This window comes from Gekko japonicus, unplaced genomic scaffold (assembly GCF_001447785.1).
Source record: "Gekko japonicus isolate JY-2015 unplaced genomic scaffold, Gekko_japonicus_V1.1 scaffold27, whole genome shotgun sequence".
NCBI classification, from domain to species: Eukaryota; Metazoa; Chordata; class Lepidosauria; order Squamata; family Gekkonidae; genus Gekko; species Gekko japonicus.
The window spans coordinates 1,352,217-1,373,289 of NW_015172002.1; the positions used below are offsets into that span (position 1 = coordinate 1,352,217).

The following is a 21,073-nucleotide window of genomic DNA, read 5'->3' on the forward strand; positions in this document are numbered from 1 at the left end:
GAAAAGTATGCAGGCGGAGAGTGATTCAGCTAAGCATACCTTTATTTAGTTCAGAACAAAGACAACTGACCGGCGCGCAGGCCGGTTTATATGCATTCAGAAAACCCGCCACCAAGATCACCTAAACACACACCCCACTCCCGATAGGCTATTTACAGTAACCGAGAGACCCATTGGCCTCCCGGCTGGGGACCTAGCCCTTTGATTGGGCCGGCTAGGATCCTACGGACCCATTGTCTCTCGACTTGAAGCTACAGAGGAATTGTGCCTGGCCAGCCCGGGCAAGTCCGGGCATGTCAGGCTGAATACATTACATGAACAAAACATGGATCACCATGGCCAGTTCTAGGGCCTTCAGCCCCCACGTCCGTGCAGGGGTTCCCCTGATTTGGGGGGCTCCAATCCACCCCTGGCCAGCTAGCTGGTGGGGAAGCCCCACCCCCAGACCCACTCCCAAACTCAACTACCCATCCAGCCACCCCCTCCCTCCCCTTCTGCCAGATTTAAAGGGCTTCAGCTGATTGATAGGGACCACATGGTCTGCTGATCAGCTGGAGGGCCCTTTAAATCTAGCAGGAGGGGGAGGGGCGGTCGCGGTCTGCATGCTCAGCTCGCAAAAAGAAAGCCCCTCTCCCGCCTGCTAGATTTAAAGAGCCCTCCAGCTGATTGACGGGCCATGAGATCCCTGACATCAGCTGAAGCCCTTTAAATCTGGCAGGAGGGGAGGGAGGGGTGGGTGGGCATGCTTGGGGGCATTCCCCCCCAGAACACCCCCCCAAATCCCCTCGCTGGAGTGAAGAGGGACCTGGCAACCCTAGCCAGTTCATGCTCTTTGAAGGACGACTGGTGCTGATGTAGCAACCAAAGCTGGCAGAAGCACCATGAAGGAGCTCTAAGGCTTCAACCATACAATAGGATCCAGCAACCCCAAGCAACCCCTCTCCAGGACTCCCCAACCCTTGAGCAGTTTTGTCTCTAACCATCAGCATCTCAGTCTTATCTGGATTGAGCTTCAGGTTATTGGCCCTTATCTGTACCATTAATACTTTCAAGCCCCACCCAACTAATCTGTTAGAGAGAAACACAGCTAAGAATCATCCCCATGTGGTTGGCATCTTAGTCCGAATAGCCAGACAATCTCTTTCAGCAGTTGCATGTAGATGTTAAACAGTATGGGGAAAAGATGGACCCCTGCAGTTCCCCAGAGCACAAATGCCATGAGGTCAAGCAGTAATACCTCAGCATTACCTCCTAGAATTGATCAAACAAGTCAGCATGATGTGCCTTACTCTAAACCCAGCCTAGAAGGATACCATGGTTGATGGTATTAAAGGTTATCAAAAGATCCAAAAGAATCAACAAGGATGTACGTCCCCGGTCAACTCTCCCAGATAAGATTGTCAATCATGGTTACCGTGGCCATTTCCAATCCAAATCCATTCTGTTTGAGCCCTGCCAGGGAAAATGTTGGCCAACCTTATAGCAGATGTTTATGGATGCACAGAGACACACACTGGGTACTCAGAGAAACAACATATCTAATATTGATAAAGATATATGCAGGCTGGATACACACTCGCCTATCTTTGGGTTTAAAAAAATGCTCAAGGCACTCAGTATAGGAAGAAATATATCACTTCTTGCAATCATTACTGTAAACTACTGATTCATTGCCTCTATAAGAAAGCCTTTTCTACCATGAAAGCTTTTTCACAAAGAAGCTATTTATCTTTAATATATATAACCACACAAGTTATCAAGAAAATGCACTTCTTCTAAATAGGATGCTCCTTAGCAAAGGAAGATAAACTAGTGACAGCAAGAAACAGAAGATGGCAAAGGAATATAGAGTAGTGTACTAAAAAGCAGTATGTTCACCTTCAGATGTTGGAATAGCCAATGCAGGGAAACTACAGAACATCCAAGCTCAGGCATACTGGAACTGTACTGTATCTGTAATCCTTCCACTAACAGCTGTGATGGAAACAGGAGCTAGCCCAGCCCCCATACAAAACCCAAAGAATCTAGACTAGTGTTTCCCAACCTGTAGGTCAGGATGCAAAAGTGTGTCGGGAAGCTTCTGCAAGTGGGTTGCAGGCCAGCCTCTCCAAGGGTGGCTCCTGCCCTTTGCATCCTTCTCTTTCTATCCTCCTCACCTGCTTTTCACATGCTCATCTCCCCCCTTCCATTTGTGTCAATAATCGGGGGGGGGGGACAACTAATAACTTCATGGTAGTAGCTGGGGGGTTGAGGGGCTGGAGAGTAAGTGGGAGCTGTTCAGTGTGCCATGGAAAAAACAGAGGATAGAAAGAGGCATGTTCGTGCATGGTGCTGCCTTGGTGATGCTCCTTCAGCAGCCCAACCTTTTGCCCAGCCCCCTGAATTGCTTCACCACCACTACCACCTGCCATCTTTGCGTATCTCCTCAACTCAGCCCCCCCCCCCAAGTGCACCTCCTCAAACTCCAGCTTTGGCCCAGCTGGCAGAGGAAGAGGAGATAAACTCTCACCTTCTTAGAGTGGGGACAGCTGCACCTTTGTATGATATTTATCAGTTTCTCTCAAACATCTGTTTGGGCACTATGGAAAATGGAATGCTAGAATAGCTGGGTCCCTGTGGCACTAAAAATTCTTCTGCCAGCACTGGATGGGTCACCATACAAAGTAAATTTGGACTCATGAGTCACCAAAAAGGCTGCAAACCACTGATCTAGATAGGCTTGCCAACGAGAGGCCCGTTACCTGCCGCCGGCAAATCGGGCCCTGGGGGAAACCCCACCCCCAAAGCACGCGCCATGCCTGGCGTCAGCACGTCACCCGGAACGTTGGGGGCGGGGCCACAATCATCCGAGGGAAAACTCTATGGTTTTCCCTTGGATGATTGTGGCCCCGGCCCCAACGTGATTACGTCACTTCTGGGTGACGTAATTGCGGCACGCGCATGGACTCCCGGATGAAGACTGGACTCCCCCGCTATACAACAGGTAAGGACTTGCCAACCCTAGATCAAGACAATGCTAGAGATCTTTGACATCAATGTTCCTCATGTGCTATACACTAATACCTTTTCCTATCCTTCTTTCTGTTGAAAAGCCATGTGGGCTGAAACAGAGCTATACACAGATACAAAGATTGGGTACTTATTTAAGGGAAAGAAAAGGAGAAGATGGAAGAAAAGAAGCTGCTAACCAAATGCATACTTACCAGGCTAAGGTAACACATACCAGGCTAAGGTAACACATCAAGTATATCACAGCATGAATGCACTATTATGTTGTATGTCTTTGCCTTCCTCCTCTTTGCCTGATGTGGAGAAATGTATTTGATTTTGGAAATTTGAGCTATACGCAACCTTCACTAAGTGTTTTAAAAGCTTTTCTCTCTTCTAGAAGAGGCGGGGCAGGGGGGAGTTCAATTGCTTTCAAGCCTTGCCCAAGTCAGTACTTTAGAAAATTAATAGCCACCCTAGCTGGAGACAATGAAATGGTCAGCTCCTACCTCTAGGTGGAAGCTGACACCTAGGAGCTCACACAGAAACTTGGGGGTATGAAAGCTAGATGGCATCTTCCTGGACATGTCAGGAAAAGGGATGGACAGAGATAATAAAATCCCTTGGCACGAAAGAAGGGGTGTCCATTTTGGCTGATTCTATATGAAGGAAGGAGCTCTTATACCTGAGCTCCAGCTGATGGCCGCCATTACCACGTGGAACAGACAAAGAGTTGTCTTCCTGAACAAAGACACTAAGGTAATGGGAAGCTTTTAGAATGCTGTAATGTCTAAGCTCAAAGAACGTACCTTAGAAGAAGACAAGCTAGGGCACATACAGAGTGAAAGGCAAAGGAATTACACATTTACACCTTTCTTTTATATTCCTTGCTCCATCTGTTGCTGCGCTGAGACTGTGCATGGGGATATTTTACTTTTAATAAATTCTTTACTAATTTGAATGACAGTAGTTTTTCTCCATATCACATAGACCTCCTCCATTCAGACATGCTATTTAAAATGGGTGCCATGGATAGAGAGGCAGTTAAGCGCTAAATCACTATTTCCCCACAAGTGCACAAGTGTCGTAAGTCATCCCCATGGTAACCAGTAACCAGTATTGGGAGATGCAGGTACTAGGTACTGCCTCTCTACCTGCCTTGGCCTGTCTGGTAGGTGGGGGCTGGGTCTGCTCTTACCTTTACCATAGCTCTGGCTGCCGCTGGGGTGCTGCTACAGCCATGTCCCTGTTTTTTTTAAAAAGAAGCAGCACACACCAAACAAACCCTGAGTGAGCAGCTCGCTCTGGAGGACGGGTAGCAGCAGGGAGATAACAACGGGGTAGCTGGCGGGCAAGGGAAGAAGCAAGCCAGCCATGCCACAGGCAGATAAGCACCGTGTTTGCTGCCCCCTCTGTCCTTCAGTTTGGCTTGTGATTCTCGCTTGCTCAGCAATTTGGGCTGGGGGCAGAGCTGGCTATGCCAGTGCCAGGCATGCGCTCCTTCCCTGCCCACTCTTCCTTGATTGCTCACTCTGCCAGGCAGGCAATAGCCAGCCAGCCGCTCTTGCCGCTTCCCTCCCAACCAGCAGCCTCAGGCTCCCTCTGCCTCCCAGGGAGGGGAGTGAGAGAGGAGGGGACATGGAGATGAGGGGGCAGGGCAAATTTGGGAGGGAGTATTGCCCCAAGGGCCCCCTGTGGCTACGGGCCTGATCACAAGGAAGGAAAAATCATGGTAAGATCATTTATATAGAAATGTGAATATTGAGTGCCATGCTCCCCAGGTCCAGAAAATTGATGGATATACTATAATGACTGTCAGATATATTGTGATTAATCAGTTTCAACAGGAGAGTTAAGCATGTGTTTAAATCACTTCCATGGAAATGGATGGGGCTTAATTTGGGCTAGGTCATACCCATTCCTTCCCCTTGCACAGTGATACTAAAAACAAAAACAAGAGGCACTATACTATAGTAAACACAGAATAAAAAAAGATCTGTTTCCAGAGTTACAAACTAAATAATCACACAAGGAAAATACTTAGCTTCGCCTATGAAGCCAAACCAATCTGGGCATTACCTCAGTTGAAGACTGCCCAAAAGTCCTTTGAAGACTACTTTGAGGCCCTTAAAGAGTAGGTGGGACACAAACATTACTAATATATAACCTAGGCTCGCTCTCATCTACAACACACCTATTTTTATTTCTACTTGTACATTACCATTACAACTTTTTTATCCCTATATTTTTCTGACTTTTCCTGTATTCTTAACATCCCATCAGCATTCTCTGTTACTTATACAGACTTTTTCATGGTCCATTTTACAAAAGCAATGTAAGCAATGTAAGAGATCAGGCTTTACTCCAAAGGGTCTATAGTCCAATGTTCAGGAGAATGATGGAGTGAGCTCCCATCTCTAGTTCCAGCTCCTGCCAACCTAGCAGTTCGGAAGCAAGAAATTGCAAGTAGATAAATAGGTACCACTTCGGTGGGAAGGTAAAAGCATTCCGTGCGCCTCGGTGTTTAGTCATGCTGGCCACATGACCACGGAAACGTCTTCGGACAGAGCTGGCTCTTCGGCTTTGAAACGGAAATGAGCACCGCAACCCTAGAGTCGGATTCGACTGGCTTTCGAGCAAGGAAACCTTTACTTTTACCTTTACACAGGGTACACAATTTACAGCACAAGTCAAGATACACAGTTTTATTGTTCCTGTTTTAATCTAAGGTACACAACAAACAGAATTCTGTAATAGAGTCTCAGTGCTTCAGACTATAATCATCAAATGAACATTTTATGTGACTTGGCACATGGTGCCGCTAATTGTGAGCCGCCCTGAGCCCGCTTGTGGGGAGGGCAGGATATAAATCCAATAAATAAAATAAAATAAACATTCCCCATAATATAAACTTCCTTCCGGAAAACTCTTCCCCTGAAGTAGGGCTTCCCTCCCCTCAAAACACAGCATTAAAATATACAATTAACAAAGGTGAACACATGAAGCTGCCTTATATTGAGTCTACGATCAGTCCATCAAGATCACTTACTCAGATGGCCAGTGCTTCTCCAGAATCTTGGGTCAAGGTCTCCATATCACACACTATCCAAGAGCCTTTAGTTGGAGATGCTGGGGCTTGAACCTAAGATCTTCTGCATGCAACTGAGATGCTCTACCACTGAGCTACAGACCCTCCTCTATCTACTCACAAACTACTTGCAGTCTGAAGTGGTACAGTTCTGCAAGAGCTACCAGAGGTGATTCACCTGCCTTTTCATTCCTATGACAACCACACACCAAAATCCAAGTTAAACAAATGTATTTTTTTGCTGAGACTCAAGACAGATTACATAGTGTAAGTCAAGTACAACCACCAGGACGGGACATCCAATGAGCAGTACAATAGGGTTTGGACTACGGAAATCAGAAAACAAATCTCAAGTAGAGCTGAAACAAACTATGAACTTTAAAATCTGATATGTTAAGTGGTATAGAAACTACCTAGTCTGAAGCATAGTTACCGTGTTAGGTAGCAATACAGTTGTGTAGGTCACAGTCCCTATCCCTTTACTAATACAGCTTTCTGCCTACTTCATTACAATACAGTTCTATTTACCTGTGCAAAAAGCCCTCTTCAATCATTATGATTTGCACAGTTTGCAGGAAGACAGGAGAATGGGAGCCTTCCTGACCTCCTCAGACAGGCCATTCCACAAGGTGGGGGTTACATCAGAGAATGCACATGTGTGGGTGATTATTGATTTTGCTCATTTGCAGGATGGCACCTGCAGAAGACCCTGCTTGGATGAGTGAAGTTGACACGGTGGAGCATAGGGAGACAGGTGGTCCCGCAGATAAGAAGAAACCAAGGCCATGAAGCGCTTTGTATGTGATAGTAAGTTTTTTCCCTCTACTTCCATTTCTGACATTTTTTGTATATGTTGTTCTTGCTCCTTAGTACAGTTTTTTTAACAATAGTTTTGTTTTTTTAAGATTTATCTTCAGGCCAGCATATAAACCATATTCTTTTATTACTTGTAAAAGTTGAACTATTGATTTCTGGGGTTCTTCTAGTATAAATACCAGATGATCAGCAAATGCTTGTAATTTGTATTCTTCTCCATTATGTTTAAGACCCTTGATCTTATCATCTTCTCTAATTATATTATTCAGTGTTTCCAAAGCAAAGATGAATAAAAGCGGAGATAACGGACATCCTTGTCTTGTTCCTTTTCCAATGTTGATCTCCATTCAGTATGATTCTTGCTAATTGTGTTGTGTATATATTGCTTTTACCATATTATAAAAGTGTTCTCCATAATTCCAGCCCAGCAGTTGTTCCAACATAAAAGCCCAAGATTGTCAAAGGCCTTTTCCGCATCCAAAAATAATAATGCCATTTGTTTTTCAGGATGTGCTTCAAAATACTCTAATACATTCAGAATAATTCTTACGTTGTTTCTCATTTGTCTCTTTGGCAAAAATCCCGATTGATCTTGATGGATTATTTCAATCAGGACCTTTTTCAATCTATTTGCCAAAATAGCAGCATATATTTTGTAGTCTGCATTATGAAGAGATATTGGCCTATAGTTTTTTATTTCACTTCCATCTGTGTCCACTTTATGTATTAACGTAATCAGTGCTTGATTCCATGACTCTGGTAAATTTTTTTGTTCATATATACTTTGTATGGTGTCCTTTAAAGGTAAAGCTATTTGGTCTTCAAATATCTGGTAAAATTCAGCAGGTAAGCCATCTGGACCTGGAGTTTTCTTCTTCTTCTGGTTTTTGATGGCTTCTATTATTTATGAAAAGGAGATTGGTCCATTTAACATTTTCCTTTGGTCTTCTGTAAATTCCTTTTTATTTACTTGCTTCTCCAGCAGCAACATTGGATTCAGTATAATTCCAAGAATCTTAACTGAGTAAGCAAGTGTTAGCTGAACCCCATTAAAAGTGGGAAGCACTAGGTTCTTCAGGATATCCATCTTCCTAACCAGCATTGTTTCCGTCTTGGCTGGGTTTAATTTCAATGTATTTGGTTTCAGCCATTTGGCCACAGCAGTCCGGCAGTGGCTTAGGGCCTCTACTGTATCACCAGGCAATTTAGACAGAGTGATATAAAGCTGAGTGTCACCTGCATGTTGATGACACCCAATTCCAAAGCTACTCAGCCTTCTTAATTAAAATTTGCCCTCACCAATTAAAAACAATATTTGCTATTCAATCAATTATTTTTTAATCAACAGGCTTTTGCCAGTCATTTGACCAAATTGCTGTTAAGTAATGTTGGTAGATCCTAGCTGTTACTCTGGCTGACAGAAGCAAAAGTGATCTCTCTCTCTCTCTCTCTGCTCTGTTTTAGTAGTGGTAAGAAGGAACTGTTCTGATCATTCAAAGAAAGGCTTTACAGAAGTAGTGGGGCATTTGGGGCTTCAAAATGACATTATTTTAGAAGCTATTACATAAAATGTGTTTTAGAGAGCATTTCCACTGCTTGAAAATACCACAAATTCCATTTTCTTTGAAGTTACTGGTGGACCTCCCACTGAGTTTCAATGAGCCAGATTCAGGCAAATCATGTGACTCATTAAATCCCATTCATTGTTCTCTAGTCTGAAACTGCCAGACTTTCCACAACAATTGAGGCTGTCAAAACAGAAAAGGGTATTATCTGCAAATGTAAATGGCATTCAATATACTTCAGGTATAGCCCTCCTTTCTCGCTGAGAATTGAGGCAGATTAAAAAATATAAAAACAATGTAATCAGACCATATACACAGTGAACAACACAGTAGGACTAGGATTACAAAATTAGAAGAAAATGCAGAACCCTTCCATCACATTAACCTATGACATACCATAACCGATGCAGAAAATAGACTGTAAATGTGGAAGATAAGGCAGCAAAACCAAGAGAATATATATAATAAACTGCAACAGACTACAATCAAACTCTCTTTATAAAATCACCTTCCAGAACCATTCCATTAGAGTACGGCTATTTCCTTCATAAAGGTGCCCTCTGAAACATTTGTTTTAAACGTTCTGCAGAGTGAGAGGCGTGTACAAGCCTTCCTGACCTCCTCAGGTAGGCCATTCCACAAGGTGGGGGCCACAACAGAGAAAGCTCAGGAACAGGCAGATGCTTTTACTCTTTTGCAGGGTGGCACCTTCAGAAGGCTTTGCTTAGATCAGCAAAGCTGTCACAGCAAAGCATGGAAAGAGATGTGATCCTGCAGATATGGGGGTCCAATAGGGTTGCCAAGTCCCTGTATACTCACCGGCGGGGGAGGCTCTGCCGGCTCTGGGAGCTGGCTCCGGATGCACGCGTGCACCACCAGCACGTCAACGGAAGTGACGTGTGACGTCACTCACGTTGGGGTCGTGGCCCAGATCGTCGGGGGGGGGGAACCATATGGTTTTCCCCCCGACAATCTGGGACATGCTCCCAACGTGAGCGACGTGGCTGCGTCACCTCTGGTGACGCAGCTTTGGGGGGCAGAGATCCCCCCGGGGCCCAATAAATAAAGCGGGGGTTTCCCCGCCCCCACCTGGCAGCCCTAGGGTCCAAGCCCATGGAAAAGTCCAAGTACACATTAAAGAGTGCCTTGAATTGAACTCAGTAACTGATCAGTAACTAACTAAGCCAATGCAGAATAAGTGTAATATGAATACTCTTGCCTAGCTCCCAATAACAACTGAGCAAAAGCATTTTATACTACTGTGTTTCCCTGAAAATAAGACACTGTCTTATATTTATTTTTTCTCAAGAAGACACACTAGGGCTTATACCACAAATGCATAGAAATCCTGCTAGGGCTTATTTTTGGGGTAGGTCTTATTTTCGGGGAAACAGGGTAGCTAGAGTTTCCAAGTTAAACTTAAGGTCAGACCCAGATAGACTGCTTTTCAGCAGTCTAATCTTGAAGCTACTGTGACATGGATATACGTGGCCAAATCAGCCAAGAAAGACAAGGTATGATGGTAGAAGAAAGCATTTTTGCAGTTGCATGAACTTGCCTCTGCAGCTGTAACACGGAGTCCAATATAACACCTAGGCTGTTACCCAAGTCACCATGGGTCAGATGAACCCCATCAAAACTGGGGAGTACAACGGCCATTAAGATCCCAGCCTTCCCTCCCAGCATCACCTCTGTTTTGTCAGGATTCAGTTTCAACTTGTTCACCTTTAGTCCTTTAACCACAAATCCTCTGCAAGTTGCTTGGCTGACATCTTCACACTCTGATGTTACCACAATTCTCAAAAAAGCCATGCATGGAATTACTTACTGCTGGCATGCTGGGGGGCATCGCTGTGAGCACAAGCAATAGGAACAGAAATGCCATCATGTCCTGCAAGAGAAAAACAGATAGAATTACTACCCCTGGGGTCCACAGATTATGTAAAAAGTCATGATTAGAAAACAGGATCATCCCAAACACACACAAAATCTTACAGAATAAAAAACACGTCACAAGCAGCAGAACAATAAAGTGACACCACTACAACTAGTGCTGTTCCCAATTGTGGAAATTCCTAGACATGTTCACCAGGCACAATCATTAACATCTTTTAGAGGCTGGATGAAGTTGTTCTTGTTTACCTTCAGCTGCAATTAACTGGTCTACTATAACTTTGTATCTGAAGTAGCGTGTGTGCACACGAAAGCTTATACCTTGGACAAAACTTTGTTGGTCTCAAAGGTGCCACTGTGGACTCAAACTTTGTTCTGCTCCTTCAGACCAACATGGCTACCCCACCTGAATACTATAACAATGCAATTCTAAGATGAGTTGCATTCTTTGAAATCCACAAGAAGTCAACAGGCTCAGAAAGGCGTTTCTCGGTTTAGGTTTGTACTGGAATTTTTAAATTCCTGCTTTGAAAATATTTTTGGCTATATTATATTTTAGACAGCTTATAGATTTTATATGGTGCTTTAAGACCAATATGGTGGGAAAGCAGGATAAGAACATAACAGCATAAGAACATAAGAGAAGCCAATGTTGGATCAGGCCAATGGCCCATCCAGTCTAACATTCAGTCACACAGTGGCCAAAAATACCAGGTACCATCAGGAGGTCCACCAGTGGGGCCAGGACACTAGATGCTCTCCCACTGTTGTGCCCCTCCCCCCAAAGCACCAAGAATACAGTGCATCACTTGCCCCAGCCTGAGAGTTCCTATCTATACCTTATGGTTAATAGTCACTGATAGACTTCTGCTCCATATGTTTATCTACTTCCCTCTTGAAACCCTCCATGCCTGTAACTGCCACTACCTCCTGTGGCAGTGAATTCCATGTGATAATCACTCTTTGGGTGAAGAAGTACTTCCTTTTACCTGTTCTAACATGACTGCTCAGCAATTTAATTGAGTGCCCACAAGTTCTTGAATTGTGAGAAAGGGAGAAAAGTACTTCTTTCTCAACCTGCTCTATCCCATGCATAATCTTATAAACCTCGATCATGTGACCCCTGGGGAACAAATATCTGACCCTCTCTGTACCAGCACCCATTCTCCTTTAGTTGCAACAAGGACTCTTGAAGACTCCCAGGGCCCCCACGAGTCCAAACAGCATGACCAAGTATTCCAATTGCCCCAGCGGGGTGTTGAACGCCATTTTATGCTCATCTCCCTCTCAAATGCAGACTCTGAAGTAAGCATCACTTTAGAAAAAACTTTCCCCCTTGCCACCTCTGCCAAGAGGTCTTTGATTAGCGGGAGGGGGGTAAGCATTAGACATTGACACCACATTCAGTCCCCTGTAGTCTGTGCACAGCCTCAAACCCCCGTCCTTTTTCTGGAAGTGGACAGGGCAGCGAATGGCAAGGAAGCTGGCCGGATGAAACCCCAAGCTAGGTTTTTGTCAATGAATTTATGCAGCTCCTCTTTCTCCACCGAGCTCATGGCATACAATTTCCCCTTAGGCATACTATGTCCTGGCAAGATATCTATGGCACAGTTTGTTTTATGATGGGGGGCCAGCTCATCAGCCTCTTCCTCCTCAAACACCCAGGCCAGATCACTATACTCCACAGGGATGGATTCAAGCTTCCCTTGCGCTAGGCACGCTCGCTCTGGCAGGGCTGATGGAGCCTCCCCCCACTCTTGCTTCCACTCGTGGTCATCACACTTAGGGTCTGGGAAGTGCAGCATACCCACACTCCACTGCAGGGGTCATGATCTCGCAGCCATGGGTTCCCCAGGACCATGGAAAATTGGGCCATGGGGTTAATTACAAAAGCCCACTGTTCCCAGTGGGGCCCTGTCCTCATGATCATCGGCACACGCCTCCTTCATTGGGGAACCATCCATCTGGGCAAACAGCAAGGGCTCGGGAAGGGTTTGTACTGGCACTCCCAACCCGGTATCTACTGCAGGGCTTATCAAGTCTCTAACACACCCTGAGTCAATTAATGCCCTCACTCTCACATGGGTGCCCATTTCAGGGTTTAGCACCATTACAGTCACAAAGAACAAGGAGGGTTAGTGTTCACCGATTTTGGCGCCTGATGCTTTTGGATCTGCCGGATTGCACCCTTCACAGCAGGTCCCAGCCTTTTCCCTGCGGCTGAGAGACGTCGTCTCCGCTTGATGAAGCTTCATCGGGGCTCCCACCCATGTTGAGTTGGAGAGCCCTCAGTTGCTTGGGACACGCAATTTCAGGGGTTCCAATTTGTTGCTAGCCAGCCGGCTGGCGGGGGAGGCACACCCCCAAACAGCCCCCTCCCACATTGACAGTGTTGGTGTGATGATGTCACGCAGAAGTAATGTCATTATGCCAGGCACATCGCACGGCAACTCTCTAGCATTTTGGCCAAAACAACAGAATTTTTTACCAAAATGCTAGAGCATCACCGTGTGACATGCCTGGCGTGATGACCTCACTTCCTCATGACATCATCAAGCTGACAACATCCCATGCAGGGATGTTGCCCCAACCTCCCCACTCCTAAAAGGTTCCCTCCAACCCCACGCTGGCCTGGTAAGTAGACCAGGCAACCCTAAAATAAACTGGCTTCACAATTGTGAAAATGCAGAGGGAGGGCAGACATGCTGAAGAACTGTGCCCAAACCAATTCCAAAACTTGTGGATCAACCGCCAAGAAAATCAGGAGTAAACTGAGCATGTGGAAAAGCCCCAAGAAAGAGATACATTTATCCTAAACATTTTCTGGATTAGAACAAAAGGTAGTCATATGTTTTAGATATCTTGAGAAACTGTAAAATGTGCTTCTGGATGCCTCCCTATCAATGGTATACCCCCAGAAGACATCCGGCTGTCCTCAACCAGAGCCAAGATCTTTTTGGCCCTGGTGCTGGCCTGATAGAACTCTCTTTCAAATGACATCTGTGCCCTGCGGGACCTAGTACAGTTCCTCAGGCCTTGTAAGACAGAGATGTTCCACCAGGCCTATGGTTGAGGACAACGGTTTTCCATCAAGCTTGGCTTCCTCCATTTTTCCTCCCCCCACGGGGTTAAAGATAAAACCTGCCTTTTAGTGCCACCTGCAATTGTTTAGAATTGGTATTGTTTTAACTGCTAGTGTGATGGTATTTTTTTACTGAATTTTTTAACTGAATGTTTTATCAAAATATTGTTCACCATCCTGAGCCCTGTATGGGAGAGGACGGTCTATATATCAAATATAATATTTTTTTTAAATTCCCAAGGATGTATCAGGTTTCCAAAACAGCAAGCAGTGCCTAACTTCTCTCCCACTGTGTCATGGGTCAGGTGGAGCAGGTGAGCATTCCTTGCAGGTAGCATGGGTCCAAATGCAAGAAGCCAAGTTGAGGGTTCACTTCCAGAGTCCAGAGCCAAGAAAGTTGTTACTGAAGGGTTGTCCAAGAGGTGTAGTGAGGCAGTTCAAGGGTTACCCACAAGTTGAGATCACAGAGCTGAGAAGCGAGGTCAAGAGCCAGTCTGGGAGTCACAAAAGCAAGGCAAGGTTTGGTGAAGTGGTCACAGAGTAAGCAGTAAAATGACTTGTTACTTCCACTCCTAACAGCCTCCCTTGTCTGGTTTTTATAGGCATATGTATAATAGTCATGCTTGCAGCCAGTGGCTCAGGAATAATCCTACAACTACTCAAGCAGCTGGTGTTGGGCCAGAAGGTGAGCACTTTGTCGTCTCTCCTGTAGTTCTACTCGTAGCCTCTGTCTGCGGCACTCAAAGGGTGTGGGTGATATTGGAGGGTTGGGAATGATTAACTTAGTTTCACCTGTTGAATCAGGGCTGGAGGGTATGAGACCTGAGAAGCCTGCAGTTCGTCTTCCTGCTTGCTGGCTTCTGCTGACTCAGAGGTGGGTACACGGGGCTTCTCTTCTCCTGAGGAGTCTTCTCCTTAGGAGTTCTCGCTGAGCCCTGGCTGACCCACAACACATTGGTGCATTGTCCTTGGCAACTGGTATTCAGTATAACAAATGGAAACTGACTGGGGAGGAGCTGTGGCTCAGTAGTAACACGCTTACTTGCCCTGCAGAAGGTCCCGGGTTCAATACCTGGCAATTCCAGCGAAAAGGATGAGGTAACAAATTATGTGAAAAATTTCAACAAAACCCTGGAGATCAGCTGCTAGTCAGAGTACACAATACTGACCTTGATGGACAGATTTTTGTGTTGTTCATGGTCTATATGTGATGGAATAACCACTAGAGGATTAGCTAAATAACCAAGTTTCTAGGCTATTTTATTCTTTCTAAAAAATAATTTTACAGCCTATACATTTTCCCTATGGGAAAAACAGCTGGTTAGGGTTGGGTAGGTATGGGGAAAACAGTGTTGGGGGGGGGCTAATTCCCTTCCCACTGTAACATGGCCTCAATCCAAATCCTGCCCTTCTAGGTTTGCCAGCTCTGGGTTGACAAATATCTGGGGAATTTGGGGGTGGTGCCTAGGGAGGGTGGGTTTTGGGGAATGGAAGGGGCTTCAGCAGAATATAATTCCATAGACTCCACACTCCCAAAAAGCAATTTTTCCAGGGGAAGTGATCTTGGACATCTGGAAATCAATTGTAATAGCACAAGAGATCTCCAGGTACCATTGGGAGGAGGTTGGTTATCCTGTGTGCTTCCCCCACTCCACAGACTGCCTTTAACCTTTTAAAAATCTACAGATCTTCCTCATCACATTTCATTTGGCCTTAAATTTCCCCCCCCAGAAACAAACTTGTCATTAAAAAGTATGGCGTCTGTTACACTGGCCTATGTACATGATACCTTGGTAACTTATCTGCATTTCATTTTTGTTATTCTGTGTGGCCTATTCCACATTATATCCTAACTAGCAGTAAAGCCCGTTGTGGAAATAAATACAACGGGATCTAGAAAGAGGCTCTGGGGGAGTGCTCTGGCTTTGGGCAAACAGTGTCATTTTGCTGTGGTGACCTCAGCAGGGTATAATGACAGAGTCCACTGTTTTCTCCAGAGGAACTGATCTCTGCTCCTTGAAGAGTAGTTGTAATTTTGAGTGATCTGTAGCCCTCACCTGGAAATTGGCAACAATTGTTACCCAGGACGAAATGGCTGGTTTGGAGGGTGGAGTCTATGGCATTCTACCTGTCTCAGGTCCCACCCCTCCGCAAACCCCACCCTCTCCAGGCTCCACCCCTCAAATCCCCAGGAATTTGCCAGCCTGGAGTTGGCAACCCCATCTCCTTCCCAGCTAGCCACCAACCTACCATTATCTGCCCCTTTGACTTCAGCTGACTTCCGCCCTCCCTTCTGCAGAGCAATTGTAATTTTGAGTGGTCTCAAGCCCTCACCTGGAGATTGGCAACAATGGTTCCCCATGAGGGACTGAGTGGTTTGGAGGGTGGAGTCTATGGCATTGTACCTGTCTGAGGTCCCACCCCTCCTCAAACCTCACCCTCTTCAGGCTCCATCCCTCAAATCTCCAGGAATTTCCCATCGGGAGTTGGCAACCCTATCAGGATTGGCCCCAATATGTTTTCTTCCAAAGGCCAAAGTAGGTGACTGGACCAAACTAAGTTGCCTACCATCAGGCACTGAGGGGAAAGTAGGGTTGCCAGCTATAAGGAGGGAAATACCTGGAGTTTTGGGGGGTGGATTCTGTAGAGGGCAGCATGGGGGGGGGCGGAAGGACTCAGCAGGTATAATGTCATAAGGTCTACCCTCCAAAGCAGGCATTTTCTCCAGGGGAAACTGATCTCTGTCATCTGGAGATCAATTGTAGCAGTGGGAGATCTCCAGGTCCCACCTGGAGATTGGCAACCCTAGGGGAAAGTCAGCTGCACAGCAGGGGGTTGAAGAGAATGGTGTGATGGGTGCTGGGCCAAGATTGGCAACAATAGTTCCCCAGGAGCAAATAGCTGGGTTGGAGGGTGGAGTCTATGGCACTGTAACCTGTCTGAGGTCCCCCTCTCCGGCCTCCACTCCTCAAATCTCCAGGAATTTCCATACCTAAAGCTGGCAACTTTATCTCCTCCCCTCTCAGTAGCCTCTTATTTTGCCTTAAATTGGTTTTGATGCCAGCAGAGTGAGAAAATGCCAGAGGCTCTGGGTGGGTGCCTCATCGTAAATGCACCAAACAATTCCTAAAGATTTGCCAAAACACTACTCTGTCGACAAATTGCAGCACTTTGAATTAGCACCAGAGCTTTAAGAGCTCTCCAGCTGTCACCTGGAGACTGGCAACAGCTTAACATGATCCTGGGACCTACACACCACCAGACATTCCAACTGCCTTGCGGCGGGGGGGTGGGGAGGATGAGGTGTGGAATGGAGTGAAGTCCAATCAGCTTCCATATGCAAAAGACCTTGAAGGTTCCATATGCAACTGACATTCCAACTGCCTTGCGGGGAGGGGGGTGAGTTTGAGGTGTGGAATGCAGTGAAGTCAAATCAGCTTCCATATGCAAAAGACCTTGAAACGCTGGGCGGGACTGCACAAAGCAGCCAGTCAACCCAGCCAGCGTCTTCTGACTGACAGTTCAAGCGTCCATACACTAAAGGAGTGCATTTTAGAACTTTGGCACCCACTATTCAATTATATATAAGGAGAGATCCTATTCAATGTTTCTATCCTCACTAGTGTATATTGTGGTAGATTATGTGGAAAAAAGTCTACCTGAGAGCCTGGAGAACTGCTGCCAGTCAAAGCAGACCACTCTGACCTTGATGGACCTATGGTGATAAAGGGAGACACCGAGTTCAGGTAAACGAGTCAGCTTTAGAGTGCTCGTTCTTTATAGAAATAGGGGTGTTTCTCGATGCACCAAAGGCCTCTAGGTTTGGTATTTAATTTCCCAGGAAGTAAAAGGTAGGCTGGTAAAGACTAGAAAAAAACATGTCAGTTTCGAAAAGACGCTGGAGTCACAGTTCCCAGGGTAAGGGGAAAGCAAGTGAAACTTGATAGGATGTGGAGCTGAGCTGACTGCTAAAATAACAGGTAACAGAAGATGATGATTGTTCTCAAAAGAATGCCAGCACGTATTTGGTACTGGCATCCCCTTTAAGCTTCCTTTTTGGCACAGTGTATGTCTGGATACAGTACACAGACCCCAGTTCCAATCCAGATGTCTGAGACAATTTAGTAATTTTCAAATGTTACAGTTATGCATATCGGGAGCCTACCAGCTGCCTGTAAGAGGAACTCTTATCACTCAGAATCCTCCCAATATATACAGTCACCATGCTGTGTGCACGTGTATTTGCTGTGTGGTATACAGCCTCTGTACATGATGTAACCTGAAAAATTAAGTAGATAGCTTGCATTCACCAAAACAGTACATGCGACCCCTATTTATACAATATAGCAACCATATGTACTGGATTACATAGGTAGTGTGCAATCCTGTTACACACAGTTGGTATACTCCCAGCAGAGGTGATTATAGTGTCTTGAAATGACCAATAAGATGTATTCTGTACACTTCACAATGAAACAGCTATAGGATTCATCTTTAACCACATTAATTATTCCCTCAAACTTCTTTCCCCCTATTTGTGCTCACTTCCAAAGTTCTGAACTGCTCTAAAATGTAAAGCGACAGTGAACGGTTACTAACCCAAGCAATCATATACAAATGCAACATCTGGAATGCCTTTGTAGACTGGCGTTAGTATCTCAGAACAACAAACCTGAAACAACAAGATCTAAATCCTGATTATCTGGCTGAGGCAAGGAGTGGAGAGCACATGGTGAGTAGCTGCTAGAAGATAAGGGATTTTGTCTTTCTCCCTTTGCCTTCCTAGCTGCTGTGTGGGAAGCTGAGAGTGAGTTGGGTTCTTTGTAGCCTGATAGAGAGTGGTTCTGTTTAAGTCTGTTCGGGGCTGTTTGTGTTTTGGGGGTTGTTGTAGGCTGAGTGAGTTGCTGTGGAGTGCTGTTGATTACAAGCCCTGCCCCCTACTGTGCTGGGCTCTGCTGTGCTTGGCAGGAAACAAAAGGCTGCTCCTTGCCCTGTGGCTCTTAGCCTGTGGGTCTTGCTTTGAGGCCTTGTAAGAACCTGAGTAGAGGACTGAGTTCTGCTGAGTTCTGGAGAGAGAACTGCTGGCAAGGTAGCCATTTGGTCAGTCTCAAAGTTTTCAGGGTACATCACCACAACAAGCATTTACATCGGACTTTGAGGGAAGTTCCTGGAGGCTGTAGAAGGCTGTAGAAGATAGCATTGCTCCTAGGAAAATGGATAACGAAGGATCTATTCCAGTGACCTGCCAGGGTTGTGCCATGATAATTTTTCTGCCTTGCCAGGAAATGCATTATACGTGCTGCAAGTGCACACTTATAAGAATGCTTGAGGAGAAGGTGGGAGAACTCGAGGCACAAATCTGTACACTGAGGAACATCAGGGAAGGAGAAAGGTTTTTAGATGTGATGGAAGAGGGGCTCCTGAGAGAACAGCGAGAGCTAGCAAATCCTAAGCAAGAGGAAGGAAGTAACAAGGAACAGGTGGGTGAGTGGAAGAATGTGACTTTGAGGAATAAGATAATCAGAAAACACTCACAGCCAGTGGAGCTACAAAATCGCTACCAGCTGCTTCTGATGGTGGAAGATCAGAATAGCACACTCCGAGATCGAAAGGATGTAACTGATACACAAACACATAGGCAGAAAAGGAACCAAGCTATCCCATGGAGGAAGAGACGAGTAGTGGTGGTTGGTGACTCCCTACTGAGAGGGATGGAAGATGTTGTGTGCAGACCAGACAAGGAATCTCAAGAGGTTTGGTGTCTTCCTGGAGCATGTATCCGAGATCTGACTGAGAGAATTCCAAGACTGGTCAAAACCTCTGACCCACTCCTGCTGATCCATGTGGGAACAAACGATACAGCCCAAAGAAACCTTGAATGGATCTCCAAAGACTATGAGGCTCTGGGCAAGAAGGTGAAAGATCTGGGGGCACAGGTGGTGTTCTCCATTTTACCTGTTGAGAGACATGGAGCTGGAAGGGAGAACAGGATACTGGAGGTGAATGGCTGGTTACGTAGATGGTGCCATCGAGAGGGATTTGGCTTCCTGGACCAACATGAAGGACTGTTGGTGATGGATGGAGTGCACCTTACAAAGAATGGGAGGAATGTCTTTGCTGGAAGACTTGCAAACCCAATCAGGAGGGCTTTAAAGTGAAGCCATCGGGGGTGGGAAGAAAAAGTCTGACGTTGTGCATCATCCCTAACACTAAGTTCAAGAAAGGGAGTGACCAGAGAATAAATGGAGAGAGGTGAGTTCAGTAATTTTCAGGTAAATTCAAATGGACCTATGGTAGGAAAGGATGTCTGTAATTTGAGTTGTCTTTATACTAATGCACAGAGTATGGGAAATAAACAGGATGAACTTGAACTTCAAATATTGGCAAGTAAGTATGATCTGATAGGCATCACTGAGACTGGTGGGATGAGTCTCATATATGGAGCACAGCGATTGAAGGATATACCTTGTTCAAATGGAACAGAATAAACAAAAAAGGAGGCGGGGTGGCACTATATGTCAAGAATAATTACACTTGCACTGAAATTCAGGTTTTCAAGAGTTACCCTGTTGAAAGTGTGTGGGTAAGGTTAGAACAAGGGGAAAAAGAAGAGGATATTGTTGTAGAGCAGGCCTCCGAACCAACTGGAGGAACTGGATGATGCATTTGTACAACAGCTTGCTAAACTTTCACAGAGACAGGATGTACTGGTTATGGGAGATTTCAACTATCCAGATATTTGCTGGAAATCTAACTCTGCTAGACATGGGGCATCCCGCAGATTCTTGAATAGTCTTGAGGACAACTTCATCTCTCAGAAGGTGGAGGTGGGAACCAGACAATCTGCTATCCTGTATTTAATCCTGACTAAAAGGGAAGAACTGGTTGATTAAGTGAACGTTGTGGAATCCTTGGGGAATAGTGACTGTCAGCTTGGAATTTGACATAGAGAAGGATGTGAAACTAGGACATAGTAGGACACGTATCCTGGACTTCAGGAAAGCTGATTTTAAAAAACTGAGAGAAATATTAGGTAGGATTCCGTGGTTGGAAATGCTGAGGGGAAAATCTGTACAGGAAGGATGGGAGATGCTGAAAACGCACAATCGCAAACTATTCCAGTGAGAAAGAAAGGTGGGAGACAGGTAATGAAGCCGAGGTGGCTGAACAAGGAACTCTCTGAAAAGCTGAGACTAAAAAGGGAAATGTACAGGAAATGGAAGGAGGGACAAATTACTGAGGGTGAGTATAAGAAGCAGGCTCGAATCTGTAGGGATGGTGTCAGAAAGGCTAAAGCGCAGATGGAGCTGAGGCTTGTGAGAGATGCTAAAAATAACAAGAAAAAATTCTATGCCTATGTTCAGAGCAAAAAGAAGAAAAGGGATGGGGTAAGGTCATTGCTAGGGGCAGACAGTCAAGCCTTAACAAGGGATGAAGACAAAGCGGAATTACTCTCACTTTGTGTCAGTCTTTAACCGTAAGGCGAGCTATATACAAACTGAAGAATGCAAGGCATATGAAGGAAAGAGGAAGTGCCAGTCCAGAGTAAGTAAGGAGATGGTTAGAGAGCATCTAGCTGCCTTAAATACTTTCAAATCTCCAGGGCCAGATGGCTTGCATCCCAGGGTGCTAAAAGAAATT

At 45.5% G+C, this 21,073-nt stretch overlaps 1 protein-coding gene across 1 annotated transcript in view; it reads right to left on the reverse strand.

Annotated features, from left to right (window-relative positions):
• PAPLN (papilin, proteoglycan-like sulfated glycoprotein) overlaps positions 1–21,073 on the reverse strand; it is a 116,772-nt gene that overhangs the window by 77,202 nt on the left and 18,497 nt on the right. Inside the window, exon 2 of the mRNA XM_015420071.1 lies at positions 10,286–10,348. Coding sequence (XP_015275557.1) covers positions 10,286–10,348 — 63 coding nt within the window. The remainder of the gene's footprint in view (positions 1–10,285; positions 10,349–21,073) is intronic.